The 22351-nt window shown below is 36.7% G+C and overlaps 3 protein-coding genes across 3 annotated transcripts; all 3 read left to right on the top strand.

Annotated features, from left to right (window-relative positions):
- Positions 1–1069: 1069 nt before the first annotated feature.
- On the top strand, positions 1070–9149 carry LOC145465710 (ras-related protein Rab-2). Its single transcript, XM_081449482.1, has 9 exons — positions 1070–1193; positions 1372–1443; positions 1606–1673; positions 3912–3994; positions 4862–4954; positions 6642–6678; positions 7136–7210; positions 7663–7731; positions 7930–9149. The coding sequence occupies exons 1-9, from the start codon at positions 1148–1150 to the stop codon at positions 8023–8025; spliced, it is 639 nt and encodes a 212-aa protein (XP_081305608.1). The 5' UTR covers positions 1070–1147; the 3' UTR covers positions 8026–9149.
- Positions 9150–10762: 1613 nt separating this feature from the next.
- Positions 10763–15961, top strand: LOC145465711 (ER membrane protein complex subunit 8-like). Its single transcript, XM_081449483.1, has 6 exons — positions 10763–11261; positions 13158–13234; positions 13365–13434; positions 13568–13615; positions 15083–15129; positions 15487–15961. The coding sequence occupies exons 1-6, from the start codon at positions 11067–11069 to the stop codon at positions 15647–15649; spliced, it is 600 nt and encodes a 199-aa protein (XP_081305609.1). The 5' UTR covers positions 10763–11066; the 3' UTR covers positions 15650–15961.
- A 1751-nt stretch (positions 15962–17712) lies between these two features.
- Positions 17713–22041, top strand: LOC145465712 (transmembrane protein 42-like). Its single transcript, XM_081449484.1, has 3 exons — positions 17713–18485; positions 20429–20575; positions 21895–22041. The coding sequence occupies exons 1-3, from the start codon at positions 18324–18326 to the stop codon at positions 22036–22038; spliced, it is 453 nt and encodes a 150-aa protein (XP_081305610.1). The 5' UTR covers positions 17713–18323; the 3' UTR covers positions 22039–22041.
- The last annotated feature ends 310 nt before the right edge of the window (positions 22042–22351 follow it).

Below are 22351 nucleotides of genomic sequence, written 5' to 3'. Positions count from 1 at the left end.
CATCCCGTGCCCATAAGATAGGCAGCCGGTAGACCCCCCTAGAGGAACGCACCCCATCGACCCAAGGTGTGCGGAAAATTGCCCTGGTTTTGCTTTTATTAATTATGTCAATCAATCAATCAATCAATCAATCAATCAATCAATCAATCAATCAATCAATCAATCAACCAAGTCGAGTTGTCAGGAGGTGTCACAGGCAGGAGACACCTTTTTTTGTACAACTTGTCTTATCTCGAAACGACGCAACAGAAGCACGAAACATTGCCTTTGACATCAGCGCCTTTACGGTGCGACTACTCCAACCAAGGCCACCCGACAAAATTTTCTACCAATTTAATGGATAAAAATCGTGGAGGACCGTGGAAGTTAAGAACAAATTATCCATGTAATCAAGCTGCACATTACAAGATTTTAGAAAGTGCCCTAAGAAAATACGCGCGTTGATTGGTTAAAAATCGTGTTTCTATTAAACAATTAGATTCTGAGCTCGAGGTTTCTATCGCGAGATTCTATTACGCATGGAAATCGAGAGTGAATAATCTAATTTTTTTAGTGTAAATCTACCAGTCGATCAGAACTTTATCTAAATCCTCTCGACACACACTTCGAAAACGCCAAGAAGCGGCCGTCAGTTTGTTAACAAGGGCACACTGCTACGCTACTCACTATATCTATCACAGAATAGATAGTGAGTAGCGTAGCCAATCAGAGAACGGCATTCGTGATAGAACGCTGGTAGATTTATATTAAGATAGAAACACGGTACATGTTTTCTATTTCTTAAACAAAGGCAACAGATTTGTGGTCATTTTGAATAATTTGGTGAAAAAGGGGCGGAAGTAAATTTAAGTATAAATTAAATTAATTAATAAGTGAGAGAACTAATAGTAACTTGACAAATCTCACGGGGAAAAGTACTTACTAATGATACAAGTAAAATTGAGGAAGAATACTGGATTTCATACATATACACGGAGATTTATTCACTGGAATCTGAAGTTGCTCTGAGAGAGCCTAAGACGAACGATGCTACGTGGCCATGCCATGTGACGTCACGCGCATGGGCATTCGCTCTCATAAATAAGTTAGGAATGACATCATAAACAGTGGAAGAGAAAGAAAGAAAACTCGAGATTCAATCGTTAAAATGTCTTACGCATATCTTTTTAAGTACATTATTATAGGAGATACAGGTCAGTAAGATATTAGGGTAGATATTGATTCGTTTTCCTTCCGTCCTTTTTGTAGAAATACGGGTTAAATTCTGAGCCCATTTGAAAGATCAAAAATGGACGCCATTGATCGTATTGTGGTTTTCAAGATCATTTGTTGTCAATGTTTGACTGCTTTGGTCGTTTTTCGTTGATCTAGGAGTTGGAAAATCATGTCTTTTACTGCAGTTTACAGACAAACGTTTCCAACCTGTCCACGACCTCACGATAGGTAAGTTTGCGTAGAAAAATGGCGCTATGTCTGAAAGCAGCAACCGGCATCCAATTTGAGTTTATTGACCACGAGAGATGAATCTTCACGTAAACTTCCACATTCTCCTTTGCGCGTTTGACTGCGTGTTAGTAATTTAAATTATTTCTTTATTTCGTTCAGGTGTTGAATTTGGAGCTAGAATGATTACTATCGACGGCAAACAAATAAAACTGCAGATTTGGGATACGGTAAGATTTAAAATTAAAAAGTCTTTTCACCATTATTGAATGGACAACATGTAAACTTACAAAGAAAATAAATTTTGAAAGAAGCTGATCGAGGTATTGAGAAAGGAAGACATGTTCTTGCGGGATTTTCTTTGTGTGAAACGTTTGATTTCGCTGTGCTACATCTGGGTTCAATCTTGGCTTTTGATTGAAAGCCACATCAAATTCACTTATTCAACGACCGAAAAAAACGCGAGTTGGCATGAGGTATATATTTCACAAACTCTTTCTGTTTTTGTTTGGCAAGTAATCGTTTGACATCGTTCTCGTGCTCTTCCTGTCAATTTGTATTAAGACAACGTAGATGTCATTTTTTTCCCCCTTCGTTTTTCCAGTTCATTAAATTGTTTTTTCCCACCGGTCATTCTCTTAATTCAATGATGGAAAACACTTGTATCCCCAGCAGGCCAATTTCCTTTCAGTTTTTCTTCTTTAGAGAATTGGGAAAGAGCATGAGATTTAATTGTATCAGATTTCTATTTATTTTCATTTTAAAAGTAAGTTATTTTCTCTTTTAGTAGAATTTATTTATACTCTAAATTTCAACATGTGCAACCTATCTTGGTTCTCTGATGAATTTATCAAAGTGTTTGGGTCTGGAGATTATGAATTTCTTTTAACTGTTGGTTATGTTTATACAATTAGTCACTGCATCTTTATTTCCTGAATCATTCATTGTTTTCTAGGAACAAAAGAAGATCATATCTCGGAATATTTACACCTGTACCTATTCAGGTCAAAATGAATTTAAACTAGTTTTATTTCAGTTTTCCTTTCTCCAGATTTATTACTGTATTCCTTAAGCAAAGAAAGATACAAATTAAACTAGCTTGAAATCATTTTGACCTGAAATTCAGCTACATGTTTTCAGCAATCTTCATCTAGCAATGGTCTCTTTCAAAATAAGAGAAACACGACTGTGTAAGTTTGGACTGCAGATATGCAAGGAGAATCAAGCAAACATTTTGCCATGTATTTATCTCTAAATTTACTGGCTTGATTGGGTTTGGTAGATAAATACGTGGAAAAAGTAAAACTACAGTGTATCATTCCTTCAATCCCTGAACATCACCAGTCCTTAGCATTTACAGTTGAAAATCTTTGGAATGATATCTTGAATTTACAAACTGCAGATCTTTCAGGAATGTCCCAGCCTATTTCTCCCATTTTCAAAATGGGAAGGTTCATCATGTGTAAAGGACTACCGTATTATATTCTTACTCTTTTTGTATGCATGGACTTAATTTTACAAAAACAGGATAGTCAATTTTAATGAAAGTGAATTTCCAATTTGAAAAAGAAACTCTTAGAGAAAATAAGTCCTGTTGAAAGGAGCTAAATTGTTGTGAACAATTTTGAGAATTGTTCTTTGCGTTATCTAAAGATTTTAAAGCTGTAATTTTACACAGATGTTGGACAAAATTTAAATCAGGGTGACCTCCTCTTCTGCAACAGGCAAAACCTTATAGTCTACTAGTCAGCGTTTACAATACGTCTTCCCTCCATTGTGCATGTATGATTCGGAGACAGAGAGAGTCAACAGGAATAATCAAGTACACCGACATATTAAAGGCTAAAAAGGGTTTTGCAGGATACTTTTGGTTGCTGTTTAATTTTGCATTTCTTGTTTTACAGTTACAAGATAGGGGTGTAACGATTCATATTCCTTGGGATTCGATTCAATTTTGATTATTGCCTTTCAATTTCGATTCTTTCAATTCAGTTATGTAAAATATTAATGTTTTTTTTTTAATTCTTACAATATGATACACAATGTTAACAACATACAACCCTAAATCTTAAATTTGAGGATGCAATGAGCATGTTGCATATGGTTTGCCTTATTTGGAAATTCTCAAGGGGTGGTAGAAGGGCAACATTTTAACCAAGCAACACAAAATGGCGCAGGAACTGCAAACGTCTTTACTCGTCAATCAAAAAAAGCATATTTTAGAGAGTTCTGGATTCTGATTTAACAATATAATAACTCACTGAGGAACCCTGGGAAAGGTATGCAAAAAATCGAACCAAAATCGAAACGTGGAATCAAAGAATCGTGAATCGAACTGAACAGTCATAATCGCGGTTAATTGAGAATTTGATTAATTGTTACATCACTATTACAAGAATAAGTTGTAGTAAGTTAGTTTTCTTTAGCAAGATATCGTTTGAATGGACATCACAATTTTGTATTAATAGGCTGGTCAAGAGTCTTTCCGTTCCATCACACGTTCATATTACCGTGGAGCTGCAGGCGCTTTGTTAGTTTATGACATCACAAGGTGAGTAGTATTTTAAGTAGGCATCATACAACTCCATGTATCACCTTCAATTCCCAAACTGTCTGGAATTTGGAATTGATCAGCAGGGGTTTCAATAAGGTTTTCAACACTAGGGCATCAGGATATGACATCTGGGTAGAAAATTGGGAAGTCACATAAAAATAGCATGAGACAGCACCAGTGCTATATAAAATATTGTTAAAGCAGCTGGGAAAGCTCTGTTCACAGCCAGCCAGTTTGCCTGGTGTTTGGCTCTCAGTGAAACTCCTGGACCATACAGTGTTTGTGACTAAACTTGACTCCTTTAAGCAACCAGTAATCTGACACAACCTTATTGTTTGTCAGGTCTAAGAATCACTCCTGGGAAATTCATGAGATTGACATGTGATCTCTGTAAAATGAAAACAATTTTTCAGCTGTTTTAATACAATAAATTTTGATGTTCAAACAAGACTTGCTATTGTGTATGGTTGGAAAAATATCAATGTATGAATGATTAATGTATTGATGTTATTTTGGCAGACTGTTGTCATCTGTCAAAAGAGCTTTTTATACACTAATGGAACAGCAAACAATAGTTTTTCAAACAGAAAGGCTAAAACCTTTCACACACATCTTTTAAAAAATGATTTCAAAACCAAATATTTTGAGCAATCAAGTCATCGTCAGGGAATATCAAGATAATGCATATCGGCCACTTTTAAGTTGAAAATTTTCAGTGTTAAATTTTATATTACCTGTAAAAGACAAATTCTGGATTTAACTCATTAACATTTGCTATAATCAAAACCATGCCCTGTTTTGAAAGCGAAAAAAAGAAAAACAATTTGGAGACTTCTCAGCCAAAGCATTGTATTGTTATTGCAGGAGAGATACATTCAATCATCTGACAACATGGCTTGAAGATGCTCGGCAACATTCTAGTTCTAACATGGTCATCATGCTGATTGGAAACAAGAGGTAAGGACTGAACCTGCACTGGAGTGTGATCAAAATAAATCATTGTATGGTGCTATTGGATAGCAATAGAAATAGCGCTATATAAATAAATTATTAGTATTAAAATCTTGACCATATGACCATCAGGATCAGAGCTTGTGGGAAAAATAATCTTGGCAATTTTGTGGTTTAAAAATCTGTAACTTTTAGGAAAAGTATCTTGTTACTCTTTTCAACCTTTTTCTTGCGTTCCCTCCCTGGGGAAAAAAAGAGACCCTGAGAATGACTTTGTACTCTTTTCTTTTTCTTCAAAGAACACTTTGCACATCAGATCCATTTATGTATTGCACAGCATGCAGTTAGCAGAAAATAGAAAAATAAGTCTTTTCTTTCATTAGGGGGACTTTCCACACAACCAAAAATTCCTGTTTGCACACAGGCTGCCCAGACGTTGAATACAATTAATATGTGACATTATGCTGTTGGCGATTGCTTTACAATTTTAGCTGTTTAAGACAATGTATGAGAATGCTTCGAAAATTACTCTAAATGCTATGTGTAGAAAATAATTTGAATAAAATGGCTTACCTTATGTTTGCATTGCGTTATTTTGATGTCTCTGGGTTCCTGGAAGTGGTTTAGAGCCATTTTGGTGAGTTTTACTTTCTGGCGGTTTGCTTCCCCTAAAGAGAAATGAAAGGCGGGTGACCCACTGACCCTATGGCCCGCACTCAAAGCTCTGTAAATTCCACAAAAATGGTGTAATCTGATCAAAATTACCTCATGGCAGCTGTTGATAACTCTTCTTCCCATTCGCTTTCTCCCAATGTTTCAAAGTTTATCTTAACCACCCGAGAATTGCTGGTTTACCAGCTCTTGCTTTCCATTTCAGCTCTGTCTCCATCCGTAACCGATTATCTTAGTCACAGGATTTGAATTTTGTGACAAAGTCACCACCAACTGAAGCGGTTGGAGGCGACTTTGTCATGATGGCCCGGTCACTAAGCTAGAAATTCAAACCCTATGGCAGATTGAGATGGAGCAGAAATGGAAAGCAAGAGCTGGAAAACCAGTGATTCTCAGGTGGTTCAGATAAACTTTAGAACCTTGGGAGAAAGCGAACGGGGAGAAGAGTTATCGACGGCTGCCATGAGGCAATTTTGAAAAGATTAGACCATTTTTGTGGAATTTATGGAGCTTTGAGTGTGGGCAGTCTAGCCAGTGGGTTGCCCCCCTTTTCATTTCTTTTTGGGGGAAGCAAACCGCCAAAAAGTAAAACTCACCTAAATGGCTCTAAACTACCTCCAGGAACCCAGAGACATCAAAATAACGCAATGCAAACATAAGGTAAGTCATTTTAGTCAAATTATTTTCATTCATTGTTTCATTGATGGACATGTACCGTAAAATGTCGCATTTACACCATTTGCTTTCAACCTTTCAATTTTCGATGAGCTGATTATCAAAATACTAAATAGTTAAATTTTTATTTAAATATAATTAATAATTAATTTATAATTATAGTCCAGTGTTTTAGCTGTACCAGTTACTGGCAGATTTTGTTAGTTACTTGGTCACTTGTGTTAATAGGATTAATGTCAACATATGATGTACTTTACAGGTTTTGTTAGTATAAAGGTTTGCTGCTACTGGCTGTTTGATGATGCTTTTTCGCTATAAAGTTAATGACTTTCTTCTTCATCCATAGTGATCTTGAAGCTCGTCGCGATGTAAAGAAAGAAGAGGTAAACTTTACGTGAAGTTTGTACTCCTAAAGAATAGCTATTGGGGCAAGAGTTTTCATTGATTGTTGAGAAAATTTATTTCTCAATTGGTTTCTTAAAATTAGCAAACCTTTGTTGTTGTTTCAAAAGACTCTGAAAAGGCATTTATGTCTTATTGATTTTTATTGGAGACTTACTAAAATGGGATTTAAGTTAATTTTACTGTAACTATTTATTAATCTTGAGTAGATTTTATTTTGTTTTGAGTCTATTCAGCTGAAGCACTTGCTCATTATCTTTGAATGGAACAGCCTTAGTCTGCTGAACTTGGACATGTGAATCATATAACAATGTGGAATCTACTTGAATGAACGCTTAATAGAATGTTTCTGATAACCAAGTCTTTGGCACTCTTATGTCTGTTCACCTGACTCCTACCCACAGTGTTTGATGATTTTGTTGTTATTTTTTTCATTAGGGTGAAGCTTTTGCTCGGGAGCATGGCCTCATTTTCATGGAAACCTCTGCAAAGACTGCAGCAAATGTAGAAGAGGTGAGATGCTGATATTTGATTTTATTATTCGATCATAGTTTTCTAACCTGTCAGTGCACTTGCTTACCCCAATACAAAAGGTTTCTTTCCTCTCCGTTCATTTCAATCAAATCTGACCAGCAAAGTACTGGTATGGAATAGCAAGCCTCCCACTTTTCATGTAGCTTTTAGCTTTTGTGGAAGAAATTAATAAATGCCCATGATGAGGGCAGAGCTTGCTTTCCTTTCATGAGAATCATTCCCATGCAACTGAACGGTGATACAAAGAGATAAAAATAAAGATTCACCATGAGGGACATATTCATGATTTGTCCAGGAATATTGTATTAAAACTAGAAAGCAGATTTAAAAACATCTATGTATAGACTATTATGCATGTATTTTATGGGAAAGTAAATATGGATATTAATGTTTTTTTTTGCTTTTTTTTACATTTCTTTTGTACCTGTTAGGCTTTCATTAATACAGCCAAGGAAATCTACCAAAAAATCCAAGAGGGTGTTTTTGATATTAACAATGAGGTGAGACCTATTTTGTATGATGTTACCGGTATGTTGAACACTTAAATTGATTTATTTCTTGTTGAAGTTTATTTAAATGGTTTGTTACCTAGACTCCATTGCATTTACCATCATACCATCATACTGGTCACACGAATGTTGTACTTTCCTCGTAAGGCAGAAAAGATATTCACTCTGACATTGGCTTTTAATTCCTAGGCTAATGGAATCAAGATTGGCCCTCAACATTCACCATCTAACCCTTCAGTACCTCTGGGAGGTGGCCGAGCTCAAGATAGTGGAGGCTGTTGTTAAATCTTGAACACAGCAGGCTCTGAATACACTGTTCAGTTTATTTTCACCATGGATCTTAAAACATCAACCTTTGAATTGAATCTCTTGACACAATTTCAAAGAGACAAGGAAGCTTGATTGATAGTGCAACTGTAATGAAAGTTTAATAGAATGGAATGGTTTAAAACTGTTAAATTTTCTGTAAGGAAGGGGTGGAGTGTTGGAATGCTTTGTGAAGTCTGCCAGTAGAGCCTGCAATAATGCCATAAATTTCATTGCTAACTTCTTGGTTATTTCTGTTGTTAACACCAATTGCGTCTTAGAGGGAAGTTCTTCCTACACGTGAGGTTTTGGTTTCATCACATTCACTCCACACTTAGATCAAAACGTTTAGTCATTTTTAGGTAGATAATCACCCAGGGGAAGTAAAGCGATCAACAAGCAAAGTCTCTCAACTGATACTATGGCATTTTTAAGGAAATTAGTTAGGAGAATTTGTTTGTTGACATTGCTACCAAAATCCTTTTTTTACTGGTTTCAAACATTCCATTTTTTCCCGTCTATAAGAGGTCAGACCTTAAACTCATTACACTCTGTATGACACAGTATCAAGAAGCTAGAAATGAAACAACTTAAGAGGCTCTGCTGGTATAGATGCGGTTGGTTGTCAGTAATAATATTAATGATGAGAGATTTTTACAAAATGCACTGTTATTTTTTGAAATTTATTCCTTATTCCATGTAAGTTCGTTTCAAGCAGATTCACCCTGAACAGCAGTTTGCTTGAAGTAGTTTGTTTTCTACAAGACTGTTTTAGTCAGGTCTGGCAATGTGCCTTCTTTTTGAACTGACAAATACTTATTCAGTGTATTATACTGCTGTTCAGTTGTCTAAAAATATCACAACTAAAGTGACTTGAGAGTTGAGTCTGTAAAGTTAAATCAATGACTCCTGCAAGGGTGACAAAATATTTTATCTGAATTAATTCAAGGTTTATGCAATCAAAATACAATGTGGTGCATGTTTTTTTCCTTGCCATCGCATTTAAGTTTACAGTACCTCCTGTTAATGAGCATGTAGTTCAAGTGTCCATAGAAAATATTAATGTGTGGCTGTATCCTGTCCAATAAAGAGTACCTATAACCAAGTTAAACTGTGTTGTTGATGGTTTTGAAACTTGTCTAGAAAACTTGTAGAGAAAAACAAGTACAGGACTGTTCCCTGAATAACACTACAATATAGAGCTGAAAAACAACAAGGCCTGGGTTTCTATAGTTCTTGCTTATTGCTCTTTGGTGGGCTCAGCTTATTATGAGGTAGGCTTATCATGGAACTTGAAATGTTAAAGTCATTTGGCTTTTTTCGGAAAGGATTTATGTCTGAAAGTGGTTTAGAAATAGAACAATACAAAAATAAGAACAAATGTGAACACTACAAATCAATCAGTTGTTTTATTGTAGGATTTTTTGATTTCACTGTAATGCCTTGATCGAAGATAGTGAGGACTATATTGAGAACACTACTGGAAACAGCAAGTAAGGCTTTCATCTGGAAAAGTAACGAGAACTGTGGAGACTGAAGAACGTTCCTGTCCAGGAAATTAAACAGGGTTCTATTGGGTGGCCTCTGGGGGGGGGGGGGGGGGGTACTCCCAGAAAAGTTGGGTAGGGGTGTGCGGCCCACTTCCCAAAACCCATACCCTATTTATGACCTGGCCCAAAATTCGATACCCTATTTATGACCTTTGTAGCTGGCACAGTTGCCCTAAACATAAGTTATGAAGTGCTTTTGTCAATGGTCTCATTGACAATGATGAAAAAGGAGCTTTTTCCAAGAAACATACCCAATTCAAGACTAGAGTGCTAAAACCATATCCTATTTAACACCAAAATGGCTAAAATCAATACCCTATTTATGACCAAAATGGCTGAAAAACCCTACCCTTTGGGGCCACACATACCTGTATAGCCCATATAAGGAAGTACCCCCCCAGGGGTTGGCCATTTAGACGATCTGTCTCGGTCACGGCTGACCAACCTTGAAATCTTTAGCCTAAAATCTTCAAGTTTGTGAGTTATTAATCTGTTTTTATCATTATCGTTATAATCATCATCATCATCATCATTATGGTTAACATCATTATCGTCGTCATTATTATCATCATTATTATTACTATACATGTATTATATCATATATCATATTATACAAAAATAAGAATAACGACCACACTTAATAAACAACAACAACTAAACAAATATTTCAAAGCTTTATAAACCATTTTAAGCAACCAGGTCACCTAGGTAAACTGTTTGCTTTGATCTGTTGATCTTTAATCAAGAAAGTAACTTGGGAGAACTTTGGTAAGTGTCTGGAGTGAAAGCAGATGTAACTGTGCGAGTTTTGCAACTTGAATCATCACCTATCGTTTGATGAAGGTCTGGATGGAGTTTTATAACTGACTAAGACTGAGAATTAGTCAAAATTTTATTTTGCGATAGCTGCAGAAATTCTCGAGCGCTCATCGGCGAATTTTCATTGTCGATAAGTGGACAGACACATGAATTTACAATTTATGCGATGCGTCAACGAACAAAAGCGGACAATTTGACAATTTGTAACTGTAAAAAACAAATTGACGTCAATTGTTCATGCGTCTGTCCTGTTATTGACAATGAATTTTGTCATATATTGACGATGTTACGACGAATTTCATGATCGATAACAGGGGGACAGACGCATGAAAAAATGACGTAGTATTTTCATCTGTTTTTTGTAAAATTTTCTGATGGCCAAGAAATACGCTGAAATTTTGACTGATAGCTGAAAATTCGCCTAAAAATAAACATACATACTACCGCGAGATGCATTGATCCAGGGCATTGATCTGTTAACAATGAATACATTAAATACATTAGTCTAATAATAATTAAATTATTATTTATAAGTTTTGACGCGGTTACTCAGCACACGCATTTCTGAATCATCATGGCGGACAAAATTACAATATAGAAGTTTGGTAGCTGAGATCATCAATTACAACCCTTGAGAGCGACATCAAAATAATGAAACTTCGATTGTCGCCGAGGGCATACGCCAAGATCCTCTTGCACACCTCGAAATACCCCCACAAAGCTGTGAATGGGGTTCTTTTGGGTGACGAAAACCTTCAAGATGGTGAAATTTACGTCCTAGATGCGATTCCTTTGTTTCATATTTGTCTTGGTTTGGCACCGATGCTGGAAGTTGCCCTGGCAAGAGTAAGAAAAACTTTTATTTACTTTATTGATTCGCTGTTTGACCAGTTCATTAGATAATTCGTTCCTAAAATGTTCGTTTTGTCGACTTGTCAGAGAGGTGTCACTCAAAAGCCATATATGTACATTACTTTAAATTTTTAAATTAGCTTGGTTTAGTTTTAGACTTAAGCTTGGTGGCGATTGAGATAGGAAGAAGAAATATCTAATTCCACGCTTGACGATCTTCGATGGGTGGTGCTTACAGATGCGTGCTAAGAAATCGAATTCGCTAATAGCAATCTGTTAAAGCTTATACTCTTGGGTGGAGAGACGCAAAATAAAGTGTGTTGGTCAGAACAGATCACACTGAATCAGGTTATGCTAGGGTTGCACCCTGATCTCCTTATCTGTAGCGTACTGTACTCAATTCACAATTGCATGACTGGCCCTTTCTTCATAGCTATGGACAGCCACAGTTTCGTATCCATGTTTTGGCAAAAATACCTCAGGAAAAAAAAAAAAACTGATCGATACTTGAGAATTTGTAAATTTGCAGAGCTGTCATGAAGGCCATATCCCATAACACATGTTAAGGTTGAGTATATTTGATAGGTCCTTGATGTCACAAGAGAAATTGCCTTTTGTTGATATAATTCACCCACAAAGTGACAACTGTGTTACGGGTGTGAGGGTCAAGGCCACAGGTGACTCAGAACTTAATGACAGCCTTGATTTGTGTTATGAATTATTGATTACATTGTAAAGCACCATTAGACAGTGTAGTTTGATTTAGTTTGGTACTATGTTAGTTTGTCACTTAATTGTTTTATTGCCTGGATGCTCAGTTTAAATATACATGTACTGGCATGGCATAAAATGCTGGTTATAAGCCCCCTGCCCAGCTTATAAGCATCCCCCCTGACTTCAATTGTACTAAAAAAATTCTGGTTATAAGCCCACCCCTCCCCCCACTAGCATATGGTGTTTGAAGACTGCAGACTGTGGACTACATTCATCATTTAGGCTTAATAGTACTCTGGTTAGCCTAAATACTACTCAAGTTTGCCTGAATAGCACTCAGGTTAGTCCATTTGTGGTTAGCCACAAGGGTTAGTGGAGCCAGGCAGCCAATAAGTTATTATATTGAATATAATAAACTGAAATAAAGGTCAGTTGACTAAATTACACACAATGAACCTGTAGTTAAGGTTAGAAACACAAAACACCTACTCAACACACACTTAGACCTTACACAACACTTGAACGGTACTCACACAGTACAGCACTCACACCACTCCCAATATAAGTTCCCTCAGTAATGAGCAAACCTAATTTTTACGATAACTGCAGAAATTCTTGCATGGTCATTGGCTAATTTTTATCGTCAATAAGCGGACAGACACATGAATTTATAATTTATGCGATGCATCAGTGAGCAAGAGCGGACAATTTGACAATTTGTTATCCTAAAAAACAAATTGACGTCAGTTTTTCATGCATCTGTCCTGTTGTTGACAATGTCAGAATTTCGTCATAACTTTGTCAAAGTAGTCTGCGGTCCACTCAGCTATCGCCTCGTGGATCCACAGCTACTTTGATAATGTTATGACGAAATTCATGATCAATAACAGGACAGAGGCATGAAAAACTGATTTCAATTTGTTAAATCGTGTACAACATAATTTGAATTACGCCAACCCTTATAACCCAGATTTAAGGGTAATCTATACCTAGCTGATAGTTTATAGAACCAAACATTTTATGGTATATATATCCAGTTGCAAGTTATTTGGATTGTCACGGATCTGGTGAGCTTGTCTACTAGCTGTTAATCCAGTAATTCTGAGTTTACATCAGAAGCAGTGCACTTTGAAAAAAAATAATGCCAGATGTATTAATGGTGCATCATTTCTGTAGGTTGACATTCATTGTAAAGAGAGTGGCTTACAGATAGTTGGTTATTATCAAGCTAATGAACATATCAATGACAATAGGTAAGTTTTGATGTAACATGTAGAAAAGATATCTGTGTTTCTGTGGAATGTATATTGCACGGCTGTTTGGAATTCTCACACAGTCTTTCCCCACTTTTGATTAACTCTGTCTTTTTGCTCTTGTTTACAGTCCTAATGCAATATGCTACAAGATTGGTGAAAAAATATGTGACCAATTTAACAATGGTTTTATCTTAATGGTAAGTGAATACATCTTTGAGTTAAAAGACACTGACGTTAATTTTAGGTTTATGCTCACGACTATGCAATGTAGTTGACATGTCTTTGCAACAAGCATTGACAAGTTGATCTTTCTGTGTTCTTTCTGGACAGGTTGATAATACAAAACTCTCTGTACCATGTGAAGAAATAGCTTGCAAGGTAAATAGTGTCGTGTATGTCCAGGTTCAAAAGTTATTGAATTTAATAGACCGACAAATGGAACAGCAATTACAGCCCCCCAATCCTCCCAACTCACCCCCAGTGTTATGTCCATCATATCTGATTCTCTTTAACAAAAAACCCTAACATTGCTCGTCCCATAAGGACTATGCCCAAAACATTTGGACTTTGTTTTGTTATATTTTGTGTGGATTACAGTGTACACTATACCCTAGTACTGAAATATTTACCTTTTCATGTGCTCACTTACCCATGTTAAAATTCTTAAATACCATGTACATTGTTCCATTTCAGGTTCTAATGTTTTCTGTTGCTATTTTCTTGAAATGTATAAGTTACTGTATAATTATAATTATATACATTTATACATGACCCATGTAGACCCATGACCCATAGTGAAGTGCTGATCAAATCAATTGTTTTGCCAGCCACTGGACTGCTTTTAAATCCTCACTTGATTTTAACTCTGCAATATCCATCACACTGCAATTGACTGTAATAAGACTATTAACGCCCAAGTTGCTAGTGGAGGGAAGGTGTCTACGAAACCCGGGGGCTGCAACCGCAGTCACATCCCCAAGGCGCTAGAACACCCGACTGGCCTGTCCAACCCGCAACCAAGCCACAAGCCCCCCACGCCAAGCCCCCTACAGGCACCCGTCACACTCAAGCCAGATTGCATTGGTGGAAAAAAAAACAATAAATAAATAAATAAATAAAATAAAATAAAATGCTGAAAAGAAAGGGGGGGATAGGGAGGGAACGCCGAGAACCGCTAAACTATAATTCAATCCACAACGCCACACTAACAGAGCGTATGAACACACTGCGAGCACATGGGACGACAACACATGTACTAACCAAATATACCGCTGGACAATGTCAGCCCCAAGGCTCTCACGACCATATGACTGTTGCAGACGCTACAGAAACGCACCAAACGCTAAACAAACGCTAACAGATGGCCAAGGCACTAACAAACGCCTACAAAAACACTACTGACCAGACTCGCTCCTGGTCATAAACTATGTAAAATTTCATTGAACTATATCAAATGCTACAAAACGCACCAAACGCTAACCAAACGCTCACAGACGGCCAAGACACTGACAACCACCTATAAAAATGCTACTGACCAGACTAGCTCCTAGTCGTTAACTATGTTAAATTTCATTTAACTATATTTAATGGCTGACAAAAAGTTTTCCATTTCAAGAGTTACCATCAACATCAGGGGTGGAACACAACATTGTAGAAGGGAATGGGAGAAGGGAAGCAGGCCGGAAGAATCTGACAAAATGTTTGTATTCCAAGACCTTTGTAACATATTGTAGTCTTGGGTTAGAGGGCTATTGTAGCAATGATATCAAACCCTGTCAGAATTGACCTCAAGTTGTTAAGACAATTTACTTCTCATAAAGTAATACCTTGCTTTTTGTTTTGCAGTGTTTTGTAGTCCAAGACAATAAATGGAAGCCAAGTGACAAAGATCTGTATGTATCAGTGAAGTCATTAAATGATGTCTGTTGATGACAAATTTTTTTGGTTTGTTTTTCTTTTCTTGTGCCCATTCAGGGAGAAACATCAGAAAGAATTCCCATACTGCTAGTCAAATAATGTTGTAAATGGCAAATGGTTTTATAAGTTCTTAATAATAGTTTTTAATAAGTAGATGTTCAGAAAACATTCCTGGTGTCTAGAAACTTAAGGAGATGTTGCAAGACATTTTCAAAGGAAATATAAAGAACAATTCCTCATTTCTGTAGGACAACAGACTAAAATACCTGTGAAAGTTTAGAAAAACTGTGACAGCTGTGGAAGAACTCTTGCTTTCACTTGTTTCTTTGTAGATTGCTTGATGGTGGAGAAGACTCACTTGGTCTTGCTACAGAGCTTCTAGAGGGAAAAGCTTATCAGAGTCTTATAGACTTTGACAATCATCTTGATGACATCACACAAGACTGGCTGAACAAAGACATCAATAGACTAGTTGACATATCGCTCACAACTTAAATTTTATTAGTTACTGCCATTGATGAAAGTATTTCTATCAGAAAGAACTGCTCAAGAGTATTTTTAAGGCATTCAATAATATATGATCATGAATTCATTTTTTTGTATGTTACTTTTTCCTCATGAATATATCTTTGTTGTCTTATCATAGTTAGCACCTCTGAGATAATTCTTTCTTCTAGTTATTACAATGCAAACCCTGTTAGAATCGAACTGTTGAGTTTTAATGGACTGGTACTGTTACAATGTAATTTTGTGACTTCAGTAAATTTACAGCATGAGCATTTTCAAATATAGTTTATTTTTGGCAAGCTTAACAATGCACCTAATATTAAATTGACACGCACTCTACTATTGTTATTCTCTTTTGAAACAGGCCAAATATTCCAGAGAATGTTTATACATGTACCTCTTCCCAATACTGAACATACTTCACCCAATCAAACATGAAAACAGTAAAGGAGTTTAATCAAAGTCACACTTACCTGGTTGTCCTTCACCTCAAAGCTGCACTATCTTGTTCTAATTCGTTAATTTAGCCAGAAGACACATCAGCTCTTTGGAATACAGTTACGATGTGACATATCCTTCTCATGAATATTAGTCAGCCCCATTAAAATGTTTTTTTAGCAGCAGGCAGGACAAAAGAAGTTGGTCACGTCAGACATGGATTGTGATAAGTCAGGATTAGTGAACTCCAGTGTGAAGTAGGCAGCAAAACATTTACCATAGCAAAAATACCGGCTGCTGGCACATTTTGACAGGGCCGTATAATGACCAAGTAAAACCATAGGTTATTTAATAATTATTCCACAAGCAAGCATTGGATATGTGATGATAGATGACCAACAAGGTACATACCACGAAGGTGGTGATAATCATCCCATATCTAACAAATGTGAGTGGAATAACTCCTTAATTAAAAAATGCCAAAAAATATACAAAACTAAACTAAACTAAAAATAAGACACCCAAAAAAATATTCATACACTTACCATATTTGTAGAGCATGGTTTAATTGCTCATGCACCATGATGACTAAGCCAATAAAACTCTTGAATTGCATTATACAATGATTCAGTTTCTAATAATACTCTTTAGAGCACAGATGGTACAAAAAAGTGTCTGGAAAAATTTAGTGAATTTATTATGAAAGTACTAGACAGTACAATCTCAACCCCAGTGAGTCAAGAATTTAACTGATATCGAGATCATTCCTTCCTTGACTCGGAAAAGTATTTTAATACAGCTTTGCATGAGTGAAAACTGAACGATTATTATTCCCATTTTTTTTCAAGTTGACCTGAAACTTTTATAATTTGTTATGTATTTTTGGCAAGTCCTGAAAACTGGAATTGAATGAAATTCTGAACAGAAATAATTTGTATCCAATGTAAAGGGTTTGAAATCCGGAACCTTACAACGCTTGAAATCAGGAATCCATAGAGACAGAATATGGAATCCAGCCAATCCAGTTGTTGGATTCTGGAATCCAGTGCTGCGGAGTCCAGAATCCAAGACTCTTGGATTCCTTTACATGGGGCAATATGTAGGTCACATCAAGATTTAGACATCTTGTTACTGTAGGTAGAAAGATGAACAATATTAATGTCATTGTGGTCTCTGGTTACAGAGACAAAAAATTTCCTGAAAAATGTAGACCTTTAAGATGCTTCACTCACATGCTTGAGCTCTTGTAAGAATAACAGTGTTTAGGGATATATATATCTACTACTTTCTATGACAATGCACTTGTCTTTTATATGTCATTGTTTGTTAAGTGTGTTTATCTGGCAGGACTTTTCATGCATTTGTTTGCGGTGGAGTGCAAGTGCTTTGCTGGTTCTGTGCACCAGTGAATTTCTGGTTACGTTGCAGAAACTGAAGCACTTGGGTCACAAAGTGTAAAAATTCCATCTGTTATGAAAACTAATTATTATTATTGTATCACATTCTTGCAATTTCATAATAAACTAAATTAGTATAACACTATCTATGGATACTACTGAAATCTATGTACAGCTGGCTGTTTATAATAATACTACATTATTACGGGGTCTTGAAGATTATGAGTAGCCAGTATCTACTCAAACGTGCCTTTGATCAAAATGCACTGTGCTGCAAATCAAGACCTCTTTAGAAGACAGTGAATCCTTTTAACTGCATTTCAAAACAAGAACAGTGCTGGGGAATTTACAGAATAGTTTTGTAGATTAAAATGAAAAATTGTGCAGTTCCAGAAAGTATCCATATACTCTTCCAACAGAATGGATTGGAGTTTCCTGTGGTGGGAGGGGTCTGTAAGACCAAAAATTTAAAGAAATGCATGAAGCTTGATTGGAATTTCCAGAGGTGGGAGGGGGGGTGCTTAGCAAAAATCTCTTCTGTGGCATAGGACTGTAAATATACATTTCCATTATGGGCAAAATGTATGGGGACTTTACTGTGTTTGACCTGAATAAGGTAAAAATGAATTGAAAGAAGCTGGTGATGGCAAAAGTAGCCCATAGGACAAATAACCTTCCCGTTCAATTTCCTATGTTTTCTTCCCTTTCATTATATTCCCGACTCTCTCTTTCTGTTTGCCTCTGTACCCAATCCCACTCGGCTGCGCGTAAATGCCTGGGAGATATTGTGTCTGGTGCCCTTAACTCCAAGAAAAAAACATCTCGAGATGTTCGGATTTGTTCATGCTGTTTCTGCTGGATTTTGTGCAGCTCTAGCGTCTACTTGCGCAAAATTAGCCATGTCTCCGGATCTACAAAGGAAGATTTGGTGCGACTTTTTACTTCAAAGTGTTTTTGGCGGCTCCACGCTTACGCCGCTTTGTCACACGGTTAGTTCTGAAATAAAATAAAGTTAAGCTTAGACGTTTATTTCCCTGTTTTACATGTCTTGTGCAAGTTCATACCTCAGCAAAATAGTTGTGGTAGAAGGGGATCCATACACAGAGGGTTTGAAGTCTTTTAAAGTGAAAAAGTGCGACAGCGAGTACAAGAACAAACGGGATCCCACGCAATCTGTTTTTGCGAGTGATGGACACTGACCTCTAGTCCATGGACTGCCCTAATGGACTACCCAAATGGGCTACCCCTGAAAATAGTGTTCCGAATGAGTGCTATTTAATGTTGTAAGCTGCTGGTATACCCATAACTTCCGCATATGTTTACATCCCATAATTGCACTTAATAAACAAATGCTGAACACAGGACGTTCGCGCGAAAATTTTCCAGTCGATAGATTTTTTTTAGATTTTTACTGCAGTCACATAATGAGTTACCTGTGTCAGAAATGCAAAACAAATTGGAGGTCACCGACTGCGTTTCAGAGATAAAGTGTGTGGAAAACAACTTTCACTTTTAAACATTGGCACACGTAATTCAGCATGGTCTACAGGGGTTGATAAGTAAAGATATCGAAGCTGAGTCAACGGAAGCAAACCATCTTAGTCATATTTTGTAGAAGTGGGTCTGTTGTGTAAATAATTCCAAATTTTACCAATGTTTTCACAAAACTTAACCCTTCAAGAGCCATTTGAAACCGCCACACAGATAAACAAAGAGCTAAAAAAAAAAACGGAATTTAATGGTGCATAATTTTTGCAAAAAATTCAAACTTCTAGTCGACAGATTTTCTTCATTTTTTCACTAAACTCAGAAAATCGGTAAAGAAAATGATCCATCAAAAGAAAAATAGGGGTCACGGAACGTCCAAGATCGTTGAATCCAGGCTAAGCTATAGCAATGGCCATCTGTCCTATTATTGTTCATTTTATTACTTAGCATGCGCTCTTGCAATTGTGCATGACGTGGCGTGTGAATTTGTGTACGCAGTAAGGATGCGCAGAAACAATTAGCTTGCACGTCCATAAATGGTCTTAAAAGCATACACTCAAACAGCTCAGCTGTAGTTATGAGTATCAGGATCCTACTTTAAATACTGTAACCAAAATTAACATCTTGAAAATGTTCCAAAATAATGTTGCGAGCAAACAGCCTGAATCTAAATGTTTACAACACATTTGAGAAAAACACTGGTCACTGGTACTAAATAACTTAAGTGGAAAAGCAATTTCCAGTAATTTCCAAGGGGCATTCAAAAGGGGAGGGGGAATTTTGGCCCTTGCACTGGATCTAGCTTTGTATATTGCAGAGCAATATTTAGAATAGACATGATTTCATTTATAGGTGCCAGAATAACATGCTTTCTCACGCACCACAGCTGGTTGCCATATCAAGCTGACAACCATTTTTCACTTATTTTGTTTCACTCAGCCAGTGAAAAAAACCTTTAAGGCAGACTATCCTGAGCCTTGAACATTGTAAACAATACCCCTAAGTCATGGTAATACTGAACAATAGGGTTCCACTTGTCTATTTTGTGTTCAGTGGTTCCAGAACAAGAATAAGTATAGCAGCTTACAGCTCTAAATGGTACTCATTTGGAATATTTTTAAGGGTAGTCCATTTAAGGGTAGTCCATTATGGTAGTCCATGGACTTGGGGTCAGTGTTTTGTCCATCACCCAACATTATTTATTACGTGCTTTTATTATGTTATTTTCAACTCCTAGTATAGTTCCACTGTTTCAGGAGTATACTTATTAAAGATTAAAGATTAAAGATTCGTCCCTCCCTGTGATTGGGGCTCATCCTCATGCAAAACAAAGACATCTGCGACCAAACATGGGGCCCACCAGTGGGACTTGGCACAGCATTGCTGGCTTGTTGATTAAAATGTTATGTTTCAGCTACTAAAATTGCATTTTCTGACATTTCAGATTGTTATTTTTGCAAGAATGTTTTCCTTTCTTCTGGTATTCTTTTTCAATGCATTGATGTGGACATTATTTGTGAAGTCTCTGAGAGGATCGTCGACTTCAGCTACAGCAACTGTGACAAATACAGGCTCGAACTTCATTTTCACTGTAAGTACAAAATTAAGTATAAGTACTGTAAGCCTTCCTAAAGTTTCAAAGATGACTTCATTATGGAGAACAAGTTCCATAATTTTTTGGAAAAATCTTAGTTAAAGCTCACATAAAATGTGTGATTTTTTTCATCCGATCAACTAATCACTCTTGAGTTCTCCTAAAGTGGTAAGGTCGTAATCATAATGTGTTTCATTTCTTTGCTTTTTCTGGATGAATTTGAGTGTGGGAGACTGGAAAATAGCAAGCATATGTTCCTCCTATTAGCTAAAATTGGATTCTGTAAATTGACCAAATTAAAAAATGAGCATCATTCTTTCCTTTAAAAATGTTTGCCTTGGTTTGCAATTGTATTGGCATTGGAAAATAAAAATGTTCAAGCCATAAAAGATATGTAAATTTTATATAATATGACAATGGGAAGAAAACACTTCCAAGGGCAAAACCCTCGCACCTGATTTCGGGCAATGCCTCGGTTAGCTATCGATGGATCAAGTTATACGTCCACCTTTGTTGTATACCAAATTGTACTTGTTTGACTACAAATGCAAAAGATCAGTTCATCTGACAGCCATTCAGATGAAACACTGTGGAGAAAGCTCTGTGACTGCTTGACAATGTCACACCAACAAACTGAACTTGTGACTTTTGTTTTGTTTTGTTGCTAAGTGATCTAATTATAATGATCTCTTGAATTTTAAAACATGTGATTAAAATTGCTTCCAGTACACACGCACATGATGAAATGATCTGCTGTTGTAATTTTTCAGCGAATTCAGGAGCAACAAAACAAGGCTGTTTTGTATTATTCAAATTGAATAAAATTACTGCAAATTTAGTCTTCAGTGCCGTAGGGAGTTGGATTACACTAGGACATTCAGTTTCACAGTGCAGGAGTACTTATTGAGTCTCAGCCTGAAAAGACAGTCATGTTCATTTGTATAACTTATATCACTTATAGTATTGAGACTTTAAGATGTATGCACTGAAATTTCGTCAAACTACAGCATTTTGAATCATTTTATGTATTTTTGGCATATAATAAGCCTGTGAAACTACCACCAGGAAGAGAATGTGACTCAAAATTAAGACCCCTGTAATCTCATCTGTCGTGAACAACAATCTCCGGTAACCAATCAACCAGGTCAGACACATGACGTGGCCACACACAGGAACTTAGACTTTACATGCCAACACTCCAGTGCCAACCTCTTCTAATGATAGTACGGCAAGCTAGCAATTCTAAAGCTTAAGATGCAACTTAGACAGTCAAGTACTTTAAAGGCTCCGTACTGAACGAGGGTTATTTCTTGCAGGCCCTGTTGGGTTGCTTGCTGTTTGGCGAGGCATTGTCTGCGAGATGGTGGTTAGGCACATCTCTGATTCTCACAGGATTGGTTTTGATTCATTATAACAGTGCATCCTTAACCGATGATCACCTTCGTGACAAGAAAGAATAAATAACAAAGGCTTATGTTTGGTGGCAATGTAACCCCCAATGTTTGAGTATAGAAATGTATTAGGCCTGCATTGTTGGTATGAGAAGAGCAAAAACGATTGTCTTTCATGTCGGACTATTGCCTTCCCCCAATCAGATATATTACATGATGGATTGGTATTCAAAGATATAGCAAGCTTTGTGCATGCCTTCTGACAACTACAAAACTGTTTCCACCTACAAGGCATCCACACAATTAAGAGTTTTACGTTTGATGGTATCTCTGTTTAGACGTCTTCAGCTGCAACGAGATCAAGTCATACTTGTTTGTAGTG

The sequence above is a fragment of the Orbicella franksi genome, chromosome 13 (genome assembly GCF_964199315.1).
Source record: "Orbicella franksi chromosome 13, jaOrbFran1.1, whole genome shotgun sequence".
Lineage (NCBI taxonomy): Eukaryota > Metazoa > Cnidaria > Anthozoa > Scleractinia > Merulinidae > Orbicella > Orbicella franksi.
This window is presented reverse-complemented; position numbering and strand designations above follow the sequence as displayed.

Excerpts from the sequence above, each read along its gene's own strand:
- LOC145465712 (XM_081449484.1), top strand. The coding sequence starts at position 18,324 with ATGTTCGGATTTGTTCATGCTGTTTCTGCTGGATTTTGTGCAGCTCTA. Across the intron at positions 18,486-20,428 it reads TTACGCCGCTTTGTCACACG|ATTGTTATTTTTGCAAGAAT; the intron begins GTTAGTTCTGAA and ends CTGACATTTCAG. Across the intron at positions 20,576-21,894 it reads GCTCGAACTTCATTTTCACT|GCCCTGTTGGGTTGCTTGCT; the intron begins GTAAGTACAAAA and ends TATTTCTTGCAG.
- LOC145465711 (XM_081449483.1), top strand. The coding sequence starts at position 11,067 with ATGAAACTTCGATTGTCGCCGAGGGCATACGCCAAGATCCTCTTGCAC. Across the intron at positions 13,435-13,567 it reads ACAATGGTTTTATCTTAATG|GTTGATAATACAAAACTCTC; the intron begins GTAAGTGAATAC and ends CTTTCTGGACAG. Across the intron at positions 13,616-15,082 it reads GTGAAGAAATAGCTTGCAAG|TGTTTTGTAGTCCAAGACAA; the intron begins GTAAATAGTGTC and ends TTTGTTTTGCAG.
- LOC145465710 (XM_081449482.1), top strand. The coding sequence starts at position 1,148 with ATGTCTTACGCATATCTTTTTAAGTACATTATTATAGGAGATACAG. Across the intron at positions 3,995-4,861 it reads TTAGTTTATGACATCACAAG|GAGAGATACATTCAATCATC; the intron begins GTGAGTAGTATT and ends TTGTTATTGCAG. Across the intron at positions 6,679-7,135 it reads GCGATGTAAAGAAAGAAGAG|GGTGAAGCTTTTGCTCGGGA; the intron begins GTAAACTTTACG and ends TTTTTTCATTAG.